This window comes from Phascolarctos cinereus, unplaced genomic scaffold (genome assembly GCF_003287225.1).
Source record: "Phascolarctos cinereus isolate Bilbo 61053 unplaced genomic scaffold, phaCin_HiC Scaffold_1;HRSCAF=81, whole genome shotgun sequence".
NCBI lineage: Eukaryota > Metazoa > Chordata > Mammalia > Diprotodontia > Phascolarctidae > Phascolarctos > Phascolarctos cinereus.
In genome coordinates, this window is record NW_027555514.1 from 140329344 (window position 1) to 140345855 (window position 16512).

Genomic DNA, 16512 nt, shown 5'->3' on the forward strand with positions numbered 1-16512 from the left:
CGATTTTCCTCCTAAGCAAACAATGACGGTCCTGGCAATTGCTAGAGACTGGATGCCAGACTTCTGTCAAGCAGTGATCTGATTCAGTATAGCCAACTGTAGAGTCAAAAGCGGAATGATGGCCCTGAAAACCAGAAGAGACAGAAGATTAGGGTTTTGCCACCTAGCAGCACCGTGTGGTTGTTAGGTTCCTTCCGTTATTGTTGCCAAGAGCAAGAGAACAGAAAAGAGCTAAATTGCTCTCAGACATTCCTGCTTACCTTTCCTTCTTCTTCTGTAGGTGTGGAGAATGTTACTATCCAGTTGGATTTGGAAGCTGAATTCCATTTCACTCATCTCATCATGACTTTCAAGGTAAGGAATCCATAGATTTCTTCCATGTGAAGAGAGGCCGTGATTTAATCCCCCTTTCCAAACTGATGGCCGCTCTGGGCTTACGTGTTACTGTTGCCGTACCTTGAAATGTCATTATAGCTTTTAAACCAAGGAATGTAAAAAGGAGGCTTAACAAATAACTTTCTGGTAGGCAGAGCAAACTACATTTTGAAGGTAATTCAGTCAAAACCTTTTAATTAGTTATCTCTATTTGCACATGGATAGAACCAGCTTTGACTCTGCCCCAAACCACAATAAAACATCTGGAGATGAAATCCCTGTTCCTGCTCTGTTTACATTTTAATGTTGGGTTTTCTAACAGAAAAGGATCTGTTGTCTTCTTTGATTCTCAAGATTCTGGAAGGTTTTGAGGAACATTTTAAAAATTCTTTTTAAGCAGATATGTGTGTGTTTAAAAATATAAATTCTCTCTTTACTTTCAGTTTGGAAATGTAAAAGTGACTCCACAAGTAGAGAATGTCTATATACAAAGTGCCTTTGTTTCTCCTTGAGCAGCTGTCTGGTAATGACAGATTTCAGCATGGCTTAAAAGTACATTTTGATGCACATGAAACCTATAATTTAATTATATCATAGATTGAAATCACTTTTGAGTTGTTTTCCTTTGGAATTAGGAGCCTTCACTCTACCTCAGGTGTATTGATTTTCTTCATGGGCCAGTAGCCGTAGACATCAGTCGTGTTCCCATGACCTGTGCCATTGCCTGGTGGCTGAGGGAGACTAAGGCCTAGAAGTGAAAGCCGTACCAGCTAGACCAGCAGACTGTGCCAGTTTTTTTTTTTTAGTCATAAGCTGTTATCATAGGTAGCCCCTCCTCTGACCTTTCCCCTTCCCTTACTCCCACCCTAATAAACGTCTGCTGTTGCTGGCAAGTCAGGAGGGGGCTGAATCATGGCATTGCTCACCAGTGTTTGTGACAGAATAGAGAGGTGTCATGGGATAGCCTCTCAGGGAAACTCTTCCATCTCTATCCCACCCCCATGCCTGCTCCCCGTCTCCCAGAAGCACCTGATCAGTTCTCCCCATCCCCCCACTTGCAAACGCATGTCCATACTGGGTGACTAGAAGTTAAATTTAAACTTGGGTCCCTGAATATTGATCTTTATGGCAAGTGAAGCATAGAAGGTGCTTTCATTAGTTCTGTTCTACAAAGGCTAGAAATGTTTTTATTACCATGGTGACCTTTTAGTTTGGCTTTTTGAGGGGAGGGAAAGAAAGTTTCCTGATTATAAATGCATCTCAGTCTGAGCTCATTTTTATTTAAAAGTCATCTGGGTGGACACTCATCCAGTTGTTCAGGTGCTACACACCTAGGTATGAAAAGTTAGGCAAACTGAAAAAATGATTTGGGAATATTAAAGTCCATTAAGGAGAATAGTATTTGACCAGGACATCAGCAGTAATAGCCGACACACCTTAGAGTTTACAAAGCACCTTACATCGATTATTTCATCTCTGCCTCACAACACTGTGAGGGATGTACCCTATGGCTATTAACCCCATTTAACAGATGAAGAAATTGAGGCTCAGAGAGGTTGAGTACTTTGCCTATGGCTCTAAAGCTATTAAATGTCACAGGAAAGATTCAAACACGGGTTTCTCCTGGCTGAAAGTCCAACACTGTAACCTTAATACCATGAGCCAACAGTTTTCTGTTGTAAATGACCTGCATAGGGTTGGTTCCCTGACCTTGAAATCTGAGAATTGTTTTTTTTTTTCAGGTAGAATGCATAGCATGGAACTAGGCAGCGAGTCATTTATGTTTAAAACTTCACAATTGAAAGTAACACATGAGGTGTCAGATTTTTAAGAAATGCTTTGAACAGAGACAGTAAAAGAAGGGAAGGAAAGTGGACTGGATTTTTTTCCTTGAAAAAAAAAACCGTAATTTAGTAAAAATCACTTTTGAGGTGGCAGTAGCTTCTAAAGTCCCTTGGAGAATTTCTAAGTTCTCAAACTTTTTGAAGTCAAGGCAGATTGAAGAATATTTATAGCACTTGCTACTTATCCACAAAAGCTTCTTAACGTTTTCCTTTGTTTTATACTTTAGAGAAATTAGTGGTTTATTTGTTCACACTTAATTCTCATTAAATAGCTTAGGGTTGGGTGATGGTTGTTTTTTTTTTTTCTGATAAGAAATGAGATTTTAAAACATCCAAAAATTGGTTCTCAATCAATCATATGATTCTAGGTTAAATTAACATATTATGTTTATTTACAGAAACTGTGTTAATTTTTTAAAGGAATTAACTGTGTTCAACTTAAACAAGAAATGGGTTGGTGAAGTACTTTTTTGCTCTACTTTCTTGGAACATCCTCGTGGCCCATCTGGTCGTGATTATGTAATATTTGTTGTCAAAGGGGAAATCTTATGAAAACGAAGCCATTTTCGAGAAAAAAATCATCTAGGGATTTAGTCAGTTATTTAAAGCTTTCTGTTTCTTTTTTTTGTTATTCTCACTGCTTATATTTTAGCTGTTTCATTGAATAGGTCAAAGCTAATGAGTATATAATGGGATCGTCATTTTATTGTATTTCAGTTACCCAGGTCTTAATTAGCATGGGAAATAAAAAATGAAATGTCTATCATTAAACTATGTCTGTTTAATTGCCGTTGATCATTTACAATAGTTTTTGAGTTGTCTTTTTTTTTCTGTTTGCAATACCGGATATGGGGTGTACAAGGGTGTGCTGGTTATATATATCTATGTGTGTACATACATGTATATGTATATATACACACATACACATAAGCTCACAAGGAAGGGGGAACATGTTTGGAAGGAAGGTAGGTTCATTCTTTTATTCCTCTGATCCACTTGAGTCTCATTCACATCCCAAGGGATTTCAGGCAATGGTGGACAGAGGGTCCTGGAAGAGGGAGCGATGGCAGATATCCTACCAGAGCTCTTATTTCACTAGTTTAACATTTTAATAATACCAAAACTAATTATACTAGCCAAAATTTAGATCTGCCAAGTGCTTTATATGTATTTTCTCATTTGAGCCTCAAAAACATTTTGTGACATACATACTTAGGGTTATTATCCTCTTGTTATAGATGAAGAAACTGAGTCTCGGATATCTCAACTGACCCACTGTCATGCAGCTAGTAAGTGTTGGAGGCAGGATTCAAACCCAGGCCTCTTGACATTAAGGCCAGCACCATGGCATGTCATGTAACAGGAACACTAGGCCTGGACTCAGAGACTCAATTCAAATCCTATCTGTGTGACCACGGGCAAGTCACTTAGCCTGGTTAGGTCTTAGTTTCCTCTTCTGTCCAATAAAGGGATTAGATTCAAGGTCTCCAAAGTCTGTATCTAAGATTCTCTGAACTAGACAGATCAAGCTCCTTCCTGAGGAATCCAGGGTTGTCTTCAAGGCAGGGTGAGCTTTCAGAATAGGTATCAGATTTAATGGAGTTTTCAAATCTTATTGCCCAATTATTCATTGTAAATGTTTTAAGAAGGCTCCGTGTTTAAACACACCCACCCATTTTAAAGAAAATATTTGTCATTTTTCAGTCATGTCTAATTCTTTGTGACCCCATTTGGAGTTTTCTTTTGGAGTCGCCATTTCCCTTTCTAGCTCATTTTACAGATGAGGAAACTGAGGCAAACAGGGTTAAGTGACTTGCCCAGGGTCACACAGCTAGTAAGTATCTGAGGCTGGATTTGAACTGACTCTAGGCTCAGCCTTCTATCCCCTACTCCACCTAGCTGCCCTAATTAAAGAGGATAAAGCTGAGGCAAATGACTGAAAAATTTTTTTATAGTAGACACTTGGAGATGGTTCCGGTTTCCAGCACTACATTACGCAAGAAAATTGACTTCTGAGCAAAAACAAGGAAAGAAGAAACAGTTGTGTTTAGCTGCAAAACTCTGCATTCCCTTCTCCCCCAATGACAAGTAGTCTCTCCGATTCCTTCTCCAAAAGACACAATGGAGAATTTTCTTAGCTTACTGGGCAAACCAGATGCTTTCCATTCAGGGTTTTGTTTCTTTGTTTTAATTGCCTGGCTACTGCTCTTACTAGTACAACCTAATATCTCAACCAGTATCAAGCTTAATTTGATGCAAAAGCCAGTGCTTCCATGTGTGAAGTAGCTTTATGATTCCTAGAGGACTCAACAGGTGAGTTTAAAAAAAAATACTGTTTTTAAAGGGCCATTGTCTAATAAATCTAAACAGGTGTTTTTTTAAGTATGTAAAAATAGCAGATAAAGGTGAAATAGTGTGTAAGATACAAAAAAAGGCATGGAGGTGGGATAATATTCAGCCCTCTGCATTTTGCTACCAGTGACTTCTCTTGTTGAAGAAGAGAAGATTAAAGAAGATTGAAAGAACATATAAGGAAAGGAAGGAAACAATGGTTATGTTGTCCCCCTTAGATTAATTTATATCATCTTGTCAACTTTTTGCCAAGTTTGTTATAATTAAGAAGTGAATATGTTTATTCACATTTTATTTACTGCATTTGCTTTATACGTTGTGTAAGATTGGAATTAAGAACTGGCCTTGGGATTTTATTGGTCTAAGGTACTTCCGGATGAGGAACCTCCCCCTACCAATACAGTCAGCCCCTTCTCCAAAACTGAGTCCTAGGGAGTTGTCTAGAGCACCAGGAGGTTCAATGATTCCCCCAGCCTCATAAGGCCAGTAGGTGTCAGAGATGAGACTTGAACCCTGGGCTTGCTGACTTCAAGGCCAGTTCCTTGGCCGTTATGCTTTGGAGCATCAGGCCAATCCATCTATACACCAAAGTCTCTCTACCTTGTGTATGTGTATGTGGCAACTCTTTGCAAATAAAAATTTCTTTAATGGAAAAGACTGCCTGTAATCATGGCTTCTCTAAAGAGAAACAGCTGGTTTATGTGGTAGGGCTCGGAACTACATGCTTTCGCTGCCCGGAAGAGGAGAATGTTTAAATTCTTGCCAGATAGCCTTGGTAAGTCATAACCACATGTAGAATTTGGGGGGCAGGGGAGATGGAGAAGAGGGAGTTGTGAAGCATTAGACTATTGAATTTGGGGCTATTTCAATCCAATATTTGACAGAGAGACTTAATATTTCCAACTTTTGAAACGACTTTTTTTTTTTTAATTCCTTTAGACATTTCGCCCAGCGGCAATGCTGATAGAAAGATCATCTGACTTTGGCAAAACCTGGGGAGTGTATAGATACTTTGCATATGACTGTGAGAGTTCATTCCCAGGTGTTTCAACTGGACCAATGAAAAAAGTGGATGATATAATCTGTGACTCCCGCTACTCTGACATCGAGCCCTCTACTGAAGGAGAGGTTGGCCCGTTGCTTTGGTTCCTATTTGGAGTGGGGAATTGGAGGAGGGGGACAGTTGTCTATTTCAGAAATGACCTTCAGAGTTTTATTATGCTAAGTATTTGGACAATTCTTACTATTTCACTCCTCACCTTTGCTTTTTTTAGGTGATATTCCGTGCTTTAGATCCTGCTTTCAAAATTGAAGATCCTTATAGTCCAAGGATCCAGAGTAAGTTTGTCTCAAAATAAAAGGCTTAGACTGGGAACACTGGGGGTGTAGGGAAAGTAATAAAGTATTTGCTTCTTAGTCCAACCTGATCACTTCCTTCCTCCTCCTTGAGTCCATTCAAATGGCCACCATGAACAAGCCTCCCATTGGTGGGGAAGAGTTCTTGTTAATGGAATGAGAAGGCTGGGTCATTCTGTAGAACTGGAGTGACCTGCTCCAGTATTGTTAGGAAAGACTTCAGGCCATTGTGTTACTGCAGGAAGTGGAAGAACCTGTACTTGGGTAACATCCCTGGAAATCTTGACTCCCCACCAGCTGCAACGTGGGTCTTAAAACATCTGTGTTTATCCAGGGAGCTGAGTCTCCTCCAGAAGCAAAGAGCACTGATGACAGCGGAGGGTGGGGAGCAGATATCCTCATTTATATGTAGATCTTTTTAAAACCATAGGTACCCCTAAAACATTTTGGAGTATAGAAGGGGAGAAATGGGCTGAAATCTAGAAAATATAAGTACAATTTGGCCATTTCTAATCTATATAGAACTGCCTCTGATTTCCTTTCATTCTCTCATTTATTCTTTGGATGAGTGTTTATTGAACATTTTCTGTGTAGCTGGCACTGAACTACAAAGCCCCCTAACATTTTGAAGCTTCTATGATCTGACTGTAGAGGATGATTATCTCACCCCACCCTATCCCCCCTCAAAAAAGAAAAACAACAACCCAAAACAAAACAAAAAGCATGCTGTGCTGCGTATTGGGCCAAGTTAGCACCTGGTCTTTGGAATGCATCTGAAGTAACTTAGGTAAATGGGTGATCTCTTATTTTCATGACAACTATAGAGTTTTATTATCACTTGTTGATCTGTATAAAAAAGGTTATTTAGTGTTAATCACAATTTTGAATGAAAACTTTTGACTTACTTTGTAATCAGGGGCTGAGCTTAACTTTTATGTTTCTCATTCTCATTGTGCTCATTCTTAACCAGTTAACAAACCCTTATAACAAGAGTCCACGAGGGAACATAGTGGAAAGGGCACTCACTGGATACAGAGTCAGGAAAGTCTGAATTTGAATCCTGCCTCACACCCTTTCTGTCTGTTTGACTCTGGACAAGTCTCTTAACATCCCTTAGCATCAATATCCTCATCTGTAAAACAAGGATGATAATACTAGCACTTACCTCACAAGGCTGTTGTTTGAGTCAAGTGAGATAAATTTACATAGCTCCCTCTACAAATCTTAAAGGGCTATATAAATGCTAGCTATTATTAAGTGTCTAGCATATGTGCCGAATACTTGGCTAGGGACTGGAGATACAAAGATAGAAATGAAAGTCACTGCCATCACAGTCCTTGCTTTCTGTGGGCTGGAGGTTATTAGTAACTGGGGTGACCAGGAAAGCCTTCCTATAGAAGATAGAGAGGAGAACCCCTAGGTGGAGGTTTGAGGGAAGGCAGGGGTTCTAAGAGGAATAGATAAGGAAGGTGAGCACAAGAGATAAGTAGCCTGTGCGTTGACAGAGCTGCAAAATAAGGGGTCCTGCAGGAGAAACAGCAAACAGCCAAGCTGGCTGGTTCAGAGAGCATAAAGGAAAATATTGTTTAATAAGGCTGGGAAGCTGGGTTGGAGCCTGGTTATAAAGGGCTTTACATGCAAAACAGACAAGTCTGGTCTTAATCCAAAAGGTAGTAGGAAGCCGCCTCTCAGATTTCTGAGTTATTTGGTCAGACCTTGTAATTTAGGCATATCACTTTGGTAGCTTTGTGGGAGATAAATTGGTTAGGGGAGAGCCTCAAGGCAGGGAGACCAATTAGGCTATTTCGATAGTCAGGGTGAGGGGTGGTGAGGGCTTGAACTAGGTGGTGGCTTTGTGAATAGATGGAGAGGGGACCACTGGGAAACATATTATGAAGACAATTCTCTAGACTGGGCAATATTTTTTTTAAGCTTAAAAAAAGCCATCTTTCCATTAATACTAGGGTCAAATGTGAATCTGTTTTCTAAATTTCATTAAACACAGGTGGGGAAGGAGGCAAGGGAAGCTCTCTTGGTCTCCTCAAGCGTTTCCACAAGGGTTAACTCTAGGGCCCCTCAAGCACTCAGCTGCTCTTCAAGTTTTTATACCATTCATTGTCCAGCATTTCCTCAATGGAAGCTTGTGTGTGCTCAGTTTTATGCGGGACAGTGTTTCTCCAGGTTGGTTTTTAGAAATTCCATTCAGTGGAGTAGTACCAATGTTTCTTTGTTTAGTTTTTGGATTTGCATAGCCCCATTCATACAAAGAGCTTAAGTTTGTCATATGCACTTTCTCCCTGAATCAGCAGCCAACTTCTCTACCATCTACATGGCAAACCATGCGTGCCTTTAAGGCACTTTTGTGTTTGGAAAATACCTTTTGTACTCACCCAAGAGTAAAAGTGACTCTTGTGTTCAGAATTATTACTCAAGGGCTCTAGCAGCGTCCAGATTGAAGCATAGAACCAATTTGAGGCCACAAAGCTAAGGGATAATGACAGGGCAGGTGGGCTAATCAGTCCTTTGGAATCCAGCTTGAGTACCAGTGAGTTATTAATTTATGAAAACTTTGATGGAGATGATTGAAGGTAGTGGTAGTTATTTTTAAGAGTTTTTGTAACAAGCAGTTAATATCATTGTCCTAATTAGCATGAGTGTATAAGCTTTAGAATTGGGTTTGTATATTGGGCCAATGTGGAGAATTAGGATAAAAGAAGTAGGAGTAAAAGCAAGTAAGAATTTAACAAAAATAGAGAATCTGCCCCTTTATAGTAATAACTGTGCCTCTTTAGCATTATGCTACATTAAACTCCTTGTGAATGAGCAGTATGGCATAGAAGATAAGGGCAGTGGACTTATAGTCAGAAGACCTGGGTTCAAATCTTATTTCAGACACTAGCCATGTTATCTTGGGCAAGTCATCTAACCTCTTGGGCCTCAGTTTCCTCGTTTGTAAAATGGAGAGTTGGGACTCAGTGACCTCTAAAGTTCCTTTCAGTTCTGAATCAATGATCTTAAGATTTTTTTATTCTTTGTACTGGTATCTCCAGTACCTATCATAGTGTCAATGCTTAATAAATACTACCCTTTGACTGACTGATTATACTGGTAAATGTGGGAAAAGCTAATGAAAATGTTAAAATCCAGTACAGAATATTTTTAAGCTGACCGCTTTCAAAAAAATCTCAGTATGCCAGTCTGGAATAATTTCTAGATAATTTCTTCTACTGTGCTATGAATCTGTTTTAAAAATACCTGAGTACTTCCAAAGAGCTAGGATGTTATCGGTGAAAGCACTCCCTCCACTGATTGTAACTTTCCACACCTCTAGTACATGGTGTTATGAGAGGCTGTGGCCAAAAATATATCACCTGGTAGCCAGGCTTGGTAACTGGCCTCCCCGAACTTAGACCAGTTCTAGATGACGAAGTTCATTGTCAGGCCTGTGCTCAGTAAAGTCTGCAGAGCTTACATACCATGCCCTGGTGAGTTGAAGGATAAAAATTCAGCAGAAAATTTTCATAACTCCTTTCATTTGATTATGGGATGGGATAGAAAATTTGCAAATTGTAGGTATCATGGACTTTCTTTTACGAAAGTAGGTTTAGAATTGTTTATTTTTTGTACTGCTGCAATAGCAGACCTGGATATGTTTATCTTACTACATACACATTCCAGCATGAATGAAGTTTTCTCTGGTGAGAATGGATGTTGTCTGCTTTGTGATGCCTATGTAGCATTAGGGCACTGGTTTAAATCATTTGTATGCTGTTCAGTGATGTGCATGTTAGGGTGTTTAGGACCTCATGTTACATTGCTGTGTATCTCAACCTTTGCCCCTCTTCTCTTTATACTTCTTTTTTCCCCCCATATCCATACATCATAGAACAGACATTTGGATTTAGTTGATAAAATGATAATCCCTCCTTTTGCCAGCCAATGAGAATTTATGTTATGCTTTTCTCACAGTGTACATATGAATTATGGGAGAAAACTTAAAAGTCTTAATAGCAGTTTTACCTTGCTTGTCTTTCTTTCCAGGTACAGGAAATTGGTAGCCAAAAATGTGGCGCGCCCCCCCCAAAGGATTCTTATTTCTTTTTCTCTTTCTAATTTTATGTCTTAACCAAATGAATAATGTATAAGATAATTTTGTAAATTATAAAAGTCATAAATGTCAGATTAATATATCACCATCAACCAAATCTTATGTGTTTTTTGTTGACATCACAGATCTCTTAAAAATCACCAACTTAAGAATCAAGTTTGTCAAATTGCATACTTTGGGAGACAACCTGTTGGATTCCAGAATGGAAATCAGAGAAAAGTACTATTATGCAGTTTATGACATGGTAGTACGTGGAAATTGCTTCTGTTATGGACATGCTAGTGAATGTGCCCCAGTAGATGGTCACAGTGAAGAAGTTGAAGGAATGGTAAGTGCATGTCTGCCATTTTAAAAAATTCAGTTTTAAATAGAAAATGGAAATACTCTTTTGTTTAAACCTTATTACAAGATGGGTTTTATTTACATCCTTTAACTAGAATTTAGCTTAAACTTTTATAGTGTTTTCCAAGCATTTTACTTTGTAGGTTTTAAATCTTACCTTTGGTCCCCTACAGCCAGATAGGGCTAGTGGTAGATGGTGTGTGTTTTATTTTTTAGCATTAGCTTTTTATTAGTGGATAAAAGCAAATTAACTTGTTGCTTCAGCCTACAGCAAAAGTAGACATTTTTAGTCAACAAAGATTAGAAAGATAGTGAAATTACAATAGTGTCTGCATCTATGTTAGGGAGGATTAAAAACCACAGGCATTCCAGTCTCATTGCTGGAGGCCATAAACTGATCATCCTTTGAAAGGGAAAGGACATTTAACCTACATGAAAATACTACAGAACTGGTACAATGGACTTCTTTCCCTCATCTTGGTTTCATCTTCTCCTTATTTTATTTTTTCTCTCTTTCCATGATATTTTAACATTATTTTCTGAATTGGCAGTTACTGAGGTTTTCCAAATTTTGATGGATAGAAAGTGTGGTGAGGAGATCGTGCACATAAGACTGTGTTGCTATGTGGTAATGTTTGGGTTTCAATTGTTATTTTTTAAAGAGGGTTGAATGAAGGGTCAAACATATATCAACTCTTTTCTGACTTAATGCCTTTCTCTTTAGTTCTATCATAACTATTATTTCAGAAATAAAGGTATAAAATATTTTTTGGAAATTCTGAACTTAACGAACACCCAAAAAAAAAAAAGAGCATTTCTATATGCAGAATAGAACGCATAAAGAAAATTGTGTATGAAATGGAGCCTCTATTTCATACCTCTTGCATTTTTAAAAAGTATATAATAAATTCCACCTTACTTTCAAAATTGCTTTACTTGTCTACACTTCCTTGTGCATTTAAAAAAAAATATTTCATTGGCCCTCCTTTTTTTTCTTAACTTTTTTTTTCTTGGCATTACCATTGCTACCCTCCTTTCACCTCTAATCCAAAATAGAAGAAAAGAAATGAAAGACTTGTAACAAATAAGCATAGTCAAGAAAAATAAATCCGAACAGGAGCCATTTCCAAAAGTTCATGTCTCCTGTACTTTGAGTACATCACCACCTCTCTATTGGGTGGTGGGTGATGTGCTTCATCATAGGTCCTCTCGAGCTGTGGCTGGTCATTGCTTTGATCAGAGTTCTCAAGTTTTACAATATTGTCATTGCAAAGTTCTTCTGATTCTGCTCACTTTAATCTTTGTCAATTACTACTTCCCAGGATTTTATGAAATCATCTCATTTCTTATGGAAAAATAATATTCCATTACATTTATACCGCAGTTTGTTTAGCTGTTTCCCAATTGTTCTGTCCTCCTCCCTTTGTTTTCAGTTCCTCTCTCTCTCTCTGCCTTTTAACTTTTAATTCATCCTTTGGAATCAGGAAGTTTATGAACATTCCCTCCCTAGTATTATTTTCCTTTTTTACCTATCCTCGTTCCCTTAACCTATTCCCAGCTGTTTGCCTGTTGAGTTTGATGTATTTCTACACCCAGACCCTGTGTGTTCAATCCTCCTTTGTCTATTTCATGTAAGAGAGAACTTCATGTGATGTTCACTCTCCCCTACCCCTTCCTCTATGTTTGTATACACTTCTTTTCACATATTCCAAGTTATAAGAAATAACAAGTTGTACTCCTTTCTTCACTAGTGTATTCTTATTATTTTCTCTTTAACTTACCATCTTAAAACCCTCGGAATAGAACCAGTCTATCCTCAGATCCTGTTTTTTTTTATTTAACACCCTAAGTACCCTTTGAAAATTTAAAATTTCTAAAGAGACATTTGTTTTTTTCCCCCACCAGAGTGTCATCCCATATTCACATACATTAGTCCCTTGCAACTGATAGAATAATTTTACCTTTCTAGATTTTTCTGGACCATCATATTTCAACTCTGGTCCTTTTGTCAGGAATGTACAAAAATACTCTATTCCATTAAAGGCCTATTTTTCTTCCCTACAGAATTATATTTAGCTTTGCAGGATAACTTATTCTTGGTTGTAAGCCTATAGCTTTGGCCTTTTGAAATGTATTCTAGGATCTCTTGTTTTTAGTGGAAACTGCCAGGCTTTGTGTGTGATCTTGACTATGGTTCTTTGACACTTGAACTCTTTCTTCTTGCTGCTTGAAGTCTTTTTTTTCTGGATGGTGGTTATGATATTCCTGGAAGATTTTCTTTTGGGATTTCTTTTAGGAAGTGTTGGATGAATTCTTTCTATTTTTCCTTTGCCCTCTGGTTCTAATAGACTGGGCAGCTTCATTTATGATTTCTTTAAATAGAGTGTCTAGGGTGTTTTTTTTTCTTAATTATGATTTTTCAGGAAGCCTGATGGTTGGATTTGGAACTTTCTCCTTGGTTGGATTTTGAGGTGTCTCTGGATCTATTATAGTTTTTTATTAGTAAGCCATGTCTTCTTGTGTTTACTTATCAGTTCCTGAATTGGGGTGCTTTGTTCCAGGGCCAGCTAGGCCTTGCCCCCTGCTGTTTTGGATGGGGTGATTGGTTCTGCTTTTTCTTAACCTCTGATCACCTGAGTTCCTCCTCCTGAGGTCGGGTCCCCCTGGATCTTTGAAATTAAGAGCACTGGATCTTCAGAGCCATCTATGGCATCTCAGAACAGAGTGCTAGGGACTCAGAACCCCTGAGCCTAAGGTGTCTAGATCTGGAACACTGCCATATCTGGACTGGTTACAACCATTTTGATCATTTCCAAAGATCCTACTGCTGGTATCCTGCTCTCTGGGGCTTTCTCAGGGGAACCCTATGCTCTTGCTGCCTTAGGGTACAAGAACCTTGCTGGCTCAAACTATCTCTGGGCAATGCCTATGGGGAGGCTTATAGGAGATCCCTTTCCTATTGTCTGTGGGGTCATGGCTGACTTTTGTGCAGTTTTAGGATGAAAGAATCACTAACTTTAGTTTCTTATTTGATTTCTTAATCACTATTCATTCTGATGTGATTTTTAGGTTTTTGCTGGAATAGATTTGTTAGCAACTATTCAAGCAGCCATTTTGTCCAGGATTTTAAAGTTGATGTCCTAAGACTAATGAGAGTTGTGGAATCTTTCCATTGCCATGTTCTTTAAATTGATGTTAGAGCAAAGGTCCTTAACCTGGGACCCATGTACTCCTAAGTGGTCCATGGAGAAATTTCAGGGGGTCCATAACATGGATGGGGGAAAAAAAATTACGTCTTTCACCAAGTTTTGGTTTCCTTTATAACCTAAGTATTTTACTTTATGCATTTAAAACATTTTTCTGAGAAAAGGTCCATAGGCTTCACCATATAGTCAAAAGAAATCCTTGACACAGAAAAGGCTAAAAAAAACCCTAGCGTTAAATAAACTCTATGTGTGTTCCTCTGTAGCAGATCTTGAGTCTGCTTGAAATTTCTGCAGAGAACGATCCATTTTATTAGGATACATCACAGAGTTTACTAATGTGATGCTTAACATATATTAAATACCTACTATGTGCCAGGCTTTGTGCTAAGCATTAGGGATACCAGTACAACAAAAGAAAGACAGTCCCTGCCCTCAAGGAGCTTACAGTCTAGTGGAAGAAGACAGCACCCAAAAGGAAAGTGGAAAGGAGATGAGGAGAAAGGTAGTATTAGAGAGATATAGTGGGGAGCAGCCTGGTGGGAAGTGAAGAGATAGCTGGCCTGTGTACCTCCACAAATGGGGGTTCTGAGAAGACGTCTTCCCAGTGCTCTCCAGTCAGAGGGTCAGAGGGTATTATTGATGAGGTGGGAGTACCAAGCCTGACTCAATCTGACCAGATCTTGTGGTTTCTACTATCGAGATTTCTGGGGGAATGGTGGAGAGCTCCAAAGAAATACATTTGAGTGTGAAATGCAGAGACCCATGAAGATACATGAGAGCCTTCCTATAGATGCGATCTTGTAATTGCCTGCACATATTAGGTCAAGCACTCTTCTGAATAGAGTCCAAGATGAACCTGCCCCCCCATCTTGAATTCGTAGTAACTTTTAGAGGCAACCCAGGTCCTGTGCATATAATACATGCTTTGTAGGTTGCACTCATATCTGTGGTTTAAAATGTGCCTTGCTGCATCATGATACTACAGCACAAGACTTCTCTCTTCATAAACAAAGTGAACTCCTTTATACTTTCCAAATGACTCGACTTTAGAGATTTTTGGGTCTCTTCACTGTACTTAAGATGAATTTCTTTTTCAACTACATAAACATGAAAATGGCAAGTGTATAATTTTAATCACAGGGGTTTAGAGAGTTTAAAAAAATATTCTCCACGTTAAAATTTCCATGGTATTGTGTGAGGCACAGTAGTAAGTCTAGAAATGTGAGAGCTCTAAGGAGAGTTTGAGGTGCCTATTCTACGGGATATAGATATACATATACATATACATATTTGAGCCCACGCACTTGTATCTTTTGGTTTTTCAATTCATTTTTGCCTGAGTTTGCTTCCATGTGTCAGAATGGAGAATAATTTGAGAAAGTAGCTATTGCTGTCATGACTTCTCATAAACACTGCCCTCTGAGGGATTCCACTGTAATGTTTTGGTTTTTCTCTCTCATTTTATTCCAGGTACATGGACACTGTATGTGCAGGCATAATACCAAAGGTTTAAACTGTGAATTGTGCATGGACTTCTATCATGATTTACCTTGGAGGCCAGCTGAAGGTCGCAACAGTAACGCATGCAAAAGTAAGTTCTGAAAAGAAGGGAGAAAGAATAGATGAAAGTTTTTGTTTTTATTTTTGTTTGTTAAATGATCTTTATTATAAGCTTCAGAGGTTCCCAGACTTATTTGGCCTACTACTCCCTTTTCAAAAAAAAAAAAAAGACTCAGCATATCCCGTGGAAATCTACTTTCTTTAACCCTTTAATGGTTTTTTAAAATTTCTATCACCTGAGGCTCTTACCAACCACTCCACCCCAGCACCCCCCAGGGGATGGTATCGCCCACTTTGAGAACCTATGCTTTAAACCAGGCCTGCACAACATTTATCCTGCAGGTCATAAGCAGCCCGCCAAAGATTTCAGATGGCCCACAAAAAATGTAGAGGATGTAAAACAGGCCTCAAAAAAAAAAAAGTCAAAAGATCCAAATGGAAACTGATATAATAATATAATCAGGACAATGACAATATAATAGAAATTTAATAAAAAATATTTTGACTAACATAACATCCCCTTTATGTTCCCTCTTGACTTTTGTCTTTGTGAAGCTATACGCTTACTTTTCTTTACATAACAATAATTATAATAATGATAATAGCTAACATTTATATAGCATCTATTATGTGTTAGGCCCTGTACGAAGCACTTTGTAATTATTATCTCTCACAACAACCCTAGGAGGTAGGTGCTATTATTATCCCTATTCTACAGATGAGGAAACTGAGGCAAAGAGAGGTTAAGTGACTTGTTCCCAGTCACACAGCTAGAGACCATATTTGAACTCTGGACTTTCTGACTGTGGGCCCAGCACTCTATCTACTCTATCACCCAATTGATATATATACTTTTCTGTTTCTATTTACTTTGTTCTTTCATATACATCTTTCCATTTTTATAATATATTATTCCATGATATTAATATGCTAATAGAAAGATAATGTCTATAATGGCTAGAGAACTGGCTGGGAGTCTGGAAGCCTTGGACTCCAGTTCTACTTCTGATGAATAATGGCTATATAAATTTATTTGACCTCCCTGTGCTGTAGGCCGGAGGGATAATATGAGAACAATCCCTGCTGAACTAGATTAAAATGTGATTGGGAAATGTTTAATAAAAATAAATAAAAGTACTGTACATTATAGACGATGTTACTCTGTGGTTTTCTAAGTCAAAATGCAGCCCATATGGTTTAGTGGCCCCATTTCTATTTGTGTTTGACCCCCACTGCTTAAGGTTGTAAGTTGCAGAGACAGTGCCAAACTTGTATTGGGAGAGGGAATCTCTTCATCTGGGAATTCCCTATATCATTAAAATCAGAGGTCCAATCCTTATCCCTTATTGAGAATGCAAGGCACTGTGTT

The 16512-nt window shown here is 38.5% G+C and overlaps 1 protein-coding gene across 1 annotated transcript in view; it reads left to right on the plus strand.

Annotated features, from left to right (window-relative positions):
- The window catches only part of LAMB1 (laminin subunit beta 1), a 94706-nt gene that overhangs the window by 8364 nt on the left and 69830 nt on the right, over positions 1 to 16512 (plus strand). The window contains exons 5-9 of the mRNA XM_020984595.2: positions 281 to 354; positions 5511 to 5699; positions 5846 to 5909; positions 10161 to 10363; positions 15054 to 15174. Of these exons, the coding sequence (XP_020840254.1) occupies positions 281 to 354; positions 5511 to 5699; positions 5846 to 5909; positions 10161 to 10363; positions 15054 to 15174 (651 nt within the window). The remainder of the gene's footprint in view (positions 1 to 280; positions 355 to 5510; positions 5700 to 5845; positions 5910 to 10160; positions 10364 to 15053; positions 15175 to 16512) is intronic.